This window comes from Necator americanus, chromosome X (assembly GCF_031761385.1).
Source record: "Necator americanus strain Aroian chromosome X, whole genome shotgun sequence".
Taxonomy (NCBI): Eukaryota; Metazoa; Nematoda; class Chromadorea; order Rhabditida; family Ancylostomatidae; genus Necator; species Necator americanus.
Window position 1 is genome coordinate 518,652 of NC_087376.1, and position 6,271 is coordinate 524,922.

The 6,271-nt window shown below is 40.8% G+C and overlaps 1 protein-coding gene across 4 annotated transcripts in view; it reads right to left on the bottom strand.

Moving 5' to 3' along the window:
- Nucleotides 1–6,271, bottom strand: part of RB195_021091 (uncharacterized protein) — a gene marked incomplete at both ends in the record, with an annotated part of 28,270 nt that extends 21,999 nt beyond the window's left edge. The window contains 8 exons of one of the 4 annotated variants that reach the window (XM_064207649.1): nucleotides 256–348; nucleotides 564–719; nucleotides 785–928; nucleotides 1,169–1,287; nucleotides 1,861–1,942; nucleotides 2,000–2,068; nucleotides 2,133–2,270; nucleotides 6,176–6,271. In XM_064207649.1, coding sequence (XP_064063529.1) covers nucleotides 256–348; nucleotides 564–719; nucleotides 785–928; nucleotides 1,169–1,287; nucleotides 1,861–1,942; nucleotides 2,000–2,068; nucleotides 2,133–2,270; nucleotides 6,176–6,271 — 897 coding nt within the window. Of the gene's footprint in view, nucleotides 1–183; nucleotides 349–563; nucleotides 720–784; nucleotides 929–1,168; nucleotides 1,288–1,860; nucleotides 1,943–1,999; nucleotides 2,069–2,132; nucleotides 2,271–6,175 lie in introns of those variants that run through there. The other 3 variants (XM_064207652.1, XM_064207651.1, XM_064207648.1) reach the window with 3 other exon arrangements.

A 6,271-nucleotide genomic window follows, 5' to 3' on the forward strand; every position in this document is an offset into this window, starting at 1 on the left:
TTGCCTTCTTCAACAATAAACCCAGCACTAACGAACAACAAAAATTCCCTCAGTATTGTATTCGAACCAAACGGACAACGAATAATTGGCTCACAATAGGAAGGATTTATTTTATTATATTTTAGAAAAAAATCTCTTTTCTTCTCAACGAATCCACAAACGCAATCGTGAATAAGATTCAGGTCAACGATATAAGAAATATCTATGTATATCTATATTATGAATCAAGATTATGTCAAATACAAAGAACAATACTAAGTATAATATAATTGGAGAAATCACAAAACGTTCCATGGCAAAAAACCGCGTGAGGAGTTCCTCAGGATTCTTCCACCAAGCTTCGGCGGTCTGGATGATATTATGGTTATCTAACAAAGATTAGAATGTGGTTCTACAAAATGGTACACAAAAAATAAAAACGAACAATTCTGAACAACAACTGAAAATGAATTTGGTAGCGAAGAAAAATGGAAGGATGTGATTTGGTTGCGCTAACAATTTGCATGTGAATTGCATGCCGCCTTTTCAAAAACTTGAGATGTCAGTCGCAACATCTACTTTACCTTCACTTCGATTTGTAAGTAAAGAGCTGCGCGATAAAGCACTGAAACTATGGTCCACGTCGAGAATAGGCTAATGCCTACCCAGTGACCTCCAGACCATGCATCCAAGTAGGCGATTTGTGACCAGACTTGAGCCGAGAGTATGCAAAGACAACACTGAAAATTTCTAAGCTATTTGAAAAGAAGAGTGGAGCAGATGTATGCTTGCTGGTAAAGCTTACGATTACTCGGCCCTCAACTGCAGTCATCTTATTCGCCCTATTTGTCCAGTGAAGTGCATGAGCAGACACAGCGTACGATGTCACAAAAAGAGCGCCCATTATCCGTCCGCAAAGTTCGTGAGATTCATCTAATGGGACCACAACCTGAACAAACGAATTCATTCAGGACAAGATGAGGATTACTGCAACCAAAATGGTTCAGATCCGGTTCCGCATAATCTAATAATGATGAAGGATAAAACCAATGAAAACATGAAAGTGCCCACCAGTGACTGCCCTGTCCTACTCTTAGCAAGAGCACTGCTAATTCTATTGGCAGTTGAAAGAAGGCACTCTTTGATCAAGTAATTACATCTGGTATGTTCACTTGGCTTATGTTCTCACCTGCCTGTGCAGCAACCACTTCGGAAACGTTAGCCAGGCAGCTCCAATGCAAATGGACGCCACAGCGTCGAGCTGGTATAAACAGTTCCCTACTTCGTTTCCAGGGACCAGTGCCGTACCTATATTTGTAAAAACCATCAATTGCAATATGTGTAGCTAATTGCTAGAGTAATATGAATTTAAAAAATTAGAAATCTATTAGTACATCAGATAGTACGCATTTCCAGCTGGACGAAAAAGGGTAAGTCGTCAATGAAACTCTTCTTTTCGCAGAAAGGAAAGAGGAAACCACACATTTCTATACGTATAATAAAAGTATTAGACTGTATTTTTTTCCGACTAAAGGAGGAGATAGGAGGAGTGTGCCAGTGGGAAAGAAAATGCGAGTGGCTGAGCACGCAACCTGGTTGCTCAGGTGAATAAAAGTGCCGGTTACTATATGTAGTAATTATTCCTTATGATGATCTTAATGATATCAAATCGAGCGTTTTGTTATCTTATTTTGAATAAAAAAATATTAGGTCACACTCAGTGAAGAAAAATTGGACGACACAAGGCAGCTATTTTACATTTCTTTACATTCTTTGAACAAATATTTGTCTGGAATGATTATTCGTATTCAACATTTCTCGCCTTTTCATTCTGCGTATTTGTTTTTATTGAATATACAGCTGTTTAGGAAAAAAACGTACCGATCTTCCAGCCAGATGAAATGAGCAACACTATGTTCACCAATAAACCAACAAAAAGGAAGTACTTCATGAATTCAAGATACTGGAATGAACATTTGACTATGGATAGTCATAAGCTGAAATATTGTTAGAAACGTACTGCTGGTTCGATGAGTCCAGGTGTCATCGAACCACATTGAAACACAAGCATGAGACAAATTATACATGGCTGAAACATGAAAGCACATAGATTTGAGTGCAAATATTCAGATTGAGACCTGAACATGACCTACCATGATTCGCAGAATGTGACATACTGTATGAGTGGCGGGTTCCGCTTTGCGGAAACGAAATGAAATAAACGCGGCTGCGATTAACTGACCGCCTACACATCGCACCAAATGCCAGTGAACACCGTCTGATTGTCGTTTCTTAAGCAAGGACGTTATATTAAGCAGAACGTTAGTATGAAAACAAATACTGCAGCTTCCAACCACTGATGGTTATTTGTAATTTATAATTTTTTTATACTAATGGATTCTGACATTTTTCGATTCAGTTCAATCACTTTTCTTCTTGGATGATATAGTTTGCTGGTATTTTCAAACTCCTATACGGGAATTTCAAAACCGGCGAAGAAGGATGTTAAATTGTATGTACATCTACAACCCATTAGTATTAGGGTGTTCGGAAAGTATCTGCCGAAACACGGCAAAATTTCAAAACAACACAACTTCTTAGCAACATTTTATCATTCGACGAAATAATCTCCATCGACAACCTTCTGCCAACGTCTCACAAGGTCATGGATTCCTTTGGCGTAGAACTCCGGCGACTTGGAGGCGAAAAAAGCCTGAAGGTCATTTTCGAAGTGGTCACGATCATCGTAGCGCTTCTCTTCCAGGTGATGCTGAAACGATCGGAAGAGGTGGTAGTCGCTCGGGGTCAGGTCCAGGCTGTACGGTGGGTGCGGTAGAACTTCCCATCCGAACTCCAGAATTTTCTGGGAAGTCTTCTTCGCAATGTGAGGGCGCGCGTTATCTGCGGTAGGCGAACGTTGTCGAGCTTCGGGTGCTCCTTGCGGCTCCTTGCGGCCAGCCTTTGCAGTTGAGCACAGTAGACCTCGGCAGTAACTGTCGTGTTGTCCGGCAGCAGTTCAAAACGGTAGATTCCATGAGCTCCTCACCAGACGCTCAGCATGACCTTCTTCTCATGAATTTCACCTTTCACGAAAGGACCCGGCATTCCATCGCCAGCGCACCATGCACATTCGTGGATGTGTTTGACATAGAGGACTAATTTTTCATCTCCAGTGACAAAGGTCTCCAACCAGTCGAATCTGCGGTTTTTGGAGAGCAGCTGAGTGCAGATGTCCAAGTGTCTTTGGCGGTTGCCGTCGCTCAATGCATATGGGAGCCACCATTCAAAGAGATCGCAGTGTATTGCTCACGGTGGACAGCGAACAGCCAAGACTGGCAGCAAAATACTGCACACCTTCATATGGATGCTGCTTCGCCAGATTCTTCAGTTCGTCCAACGATATTGCAGTCAGTCGACCAGAGCGAGGCTCATCTTCGAATTTCTTGTTTCCGGCTTTGAAGTGCTGGAACCAGGCGCACACAGACTGCTCAGAAAGGGCTTCATTGCCGGATACTTGACTTAAGTTTCGATGGGCTTCAGCAGCGGGTGGTCAGATTCGAACTCGTAAAGGAGTACGTGTCGAATATGGGTAGAATGTTCGGCCATTATAGGATGAAATAGGCAACGAAGAGGGAGCCAGATATGTTATTTGTATACAAAGGTAGTGTCCTTATATGATTATATTTAATAACGGGAACCTCCAGAACATCTCAAAAAATCTGCGCTACTGCGAAATTTTCGGCAGATACTTTCCGAACACCCCAATAGAATCATACCAAATCGAATGAGATATGGATGTCAATGTCTGTGCGGGACACGGATATGGCAGGCTTTTCAAAAGTTGGAGAAAAAATGGATTTAGCGTCAAAGTTAACATTTGGAAAGAGAGTAAACCAAACAAGATTATCCATGGTTGAAAGAGGAACCTTTTTCCTTTATTCTAACTAACAGATCGACAATGTCATAACAGTATGCTCTATCATTGTAATTACTTTCTTTAAAAAAAAAAACCCTATGATCATACAATAAAGTAACTACCATGTAAAAGCAAGAAGCGCCATTAAACCTTGAGCAATGACACTATTTACTTAGTAACGTCTGATTTGGTCAAGTAAACCACTTAATTACATAACTCAAATGAAATCGATTTACCGTAAAAGACCAGAAAAGACGTAAGAATGGATGAGGTACAATAGAATAAGCCGACACACAAACAAGCATGAGGAAGTTTTTATGCAATTGTGATATTTCTCGCTATCATAATTAAAAGCCGATGATTAATTATGTACTTATTACATGACTAGTAATCATATTTGGAAGATCCACTTCTAACACAATTAACGGAATTGTTTTATAGGATTCTAACAGGCAAAGATGTTCACAAGAAATAGAGTGAATCGTCATATATTTCTGAAGTACGTCTCCTTAAAAGGAAAGGATTAAATGATCCTGAAGTGAAAATGGTCGTCAATGTGTTAAAACCCAATTACATCTTTCTTAAACCAAAAAAAAACCGCACTAGAATAGTTTCACGGGCTGCGTTCCGATATGTTGGGATCTTCCCAGAGGGTTCTTCATCTACAGAATTTACCATTGTCAAAACGAAACATCTTCTATCAATCCAGATTGGACTAATCAGCTGACAGGATCAGCCAATAGTTTACAACTGTATAAGCTATGATAGAAAAGCGCTTAAAAGCGGATACATATAGACAGACACAGATAGAATCGATTCTACAGATAGAAGCGCTCTCTAAGGTAACCCTGGATGTCCGTTCGGGCAAGAAAATCCACTTCAAGTGTCTTAGGAGCTAATCACCACTCTTCGTAGCTTTGAACCATCGACCATGCTGACAGGGCAAAACCTCTTACCGACTGTGCTACACCCTCACTGCAAGCATCTAGTGTTACTGCGACATAATGGAGTTAGTAGACTTAGTCTCCGTCTCATCCAGAAGTGAGTTATCTTTGAAACGTGCCCAGATGACGTGGTCAACGCTCCATAAATCGTAGTGGAGAGGTAGATACACGCACGGATAACGTTATTCGCACGTCAACGAAGTCAAGGTCCACGACCGGGAACAGTTAAAGATCGCAGAACTATGAAAACAAAAAAAAGTAAGTTAGAGAATATAGTATCCAAAGGTCTACAGAGTCATGAATGCTTTTTTTTAATTGCATCAGTTATTAGTGTCGGAAATATACTGCCAAAAGAAAAACAGACATCCGAACAATCTCTTAGAAAATCCGTATGCAGTCGCTTCTAAAATCTTCGCCTTAAGACGCATTTTCTCATATTCTACGATGTCGATCATCGAGCATTTCTCTATATAAATGCTCTTTTATTCCACACATTTGAAATCTGATCGCGTTGAAAAATGAAACCTTTCTTCTCACAACAAAAGGAAGATCAAAAAAGAGATATACGTTCGCGCTGAAGTTGGTAAAATAAACCGTTCAGGAGATATTCTAGATTTCCTCTTAGGAAGGGATAGCTATGTACATCTGTGAAAAGTGACATGTGTGCTGCAGATCCTTAGCGCCACAATGGCTGGATTATGACTTTATCATTTAAAAAGACTTTTTGAAAAAAAGCGCACATTAAAATCCAAAAAACCACATAAATTGCGGAACATATTTGTTTTCGACTGCATTATTACAAAGTCTTATAAATGTGGATAGACGCGAGGACAGAGGTAAGGGTACCGCTGGTGACCTCAATTTTACGAGTGAGACAGGCGAAACTAGACACGCTGAACACACCACTTGAATGGTGGATTCGCACAAGGCCTTACACGTCCTCAATCGAGCAGTCAAGTTTGAAAAGAATGAAGAGTGTGAAGGCATCGATTCTGAGAACGACGAGAAAATTGTGCTGTCGAAGTTTCCTCCCATACCAGTTTAATGTTTCCTTACACGTTGTAGTGTTCAGCCCTTGTGATATTCGATGCATGAAGGCAATCATCGGTAACAGGTAGACCTTCACAAGAGTTTTTTTTCTTTCAGAAAGCCCAGAAGAAGATTCCTCTTCGGATCGGTCATGAGTTGGCAGGATTATTACTTCGACATGCAAAAACGGGGTCGACAATGTAAAGTGAATGTCTTTCAGGGCAGCAAATAATTATAATTCACGGGGAACGAGTGAGATGAGAGCTCAGTCGAGAATTGTGAAGTGAGAGTAACTTAGGTAACTTACGAATAGAAAATCTGCAACTACATGCGGAGCGAAGAACAGGAGCAGTCCGACGAAGGCCGAGCACGCAGCGTCGATGGTCAGCACGCGGGTGCGCAT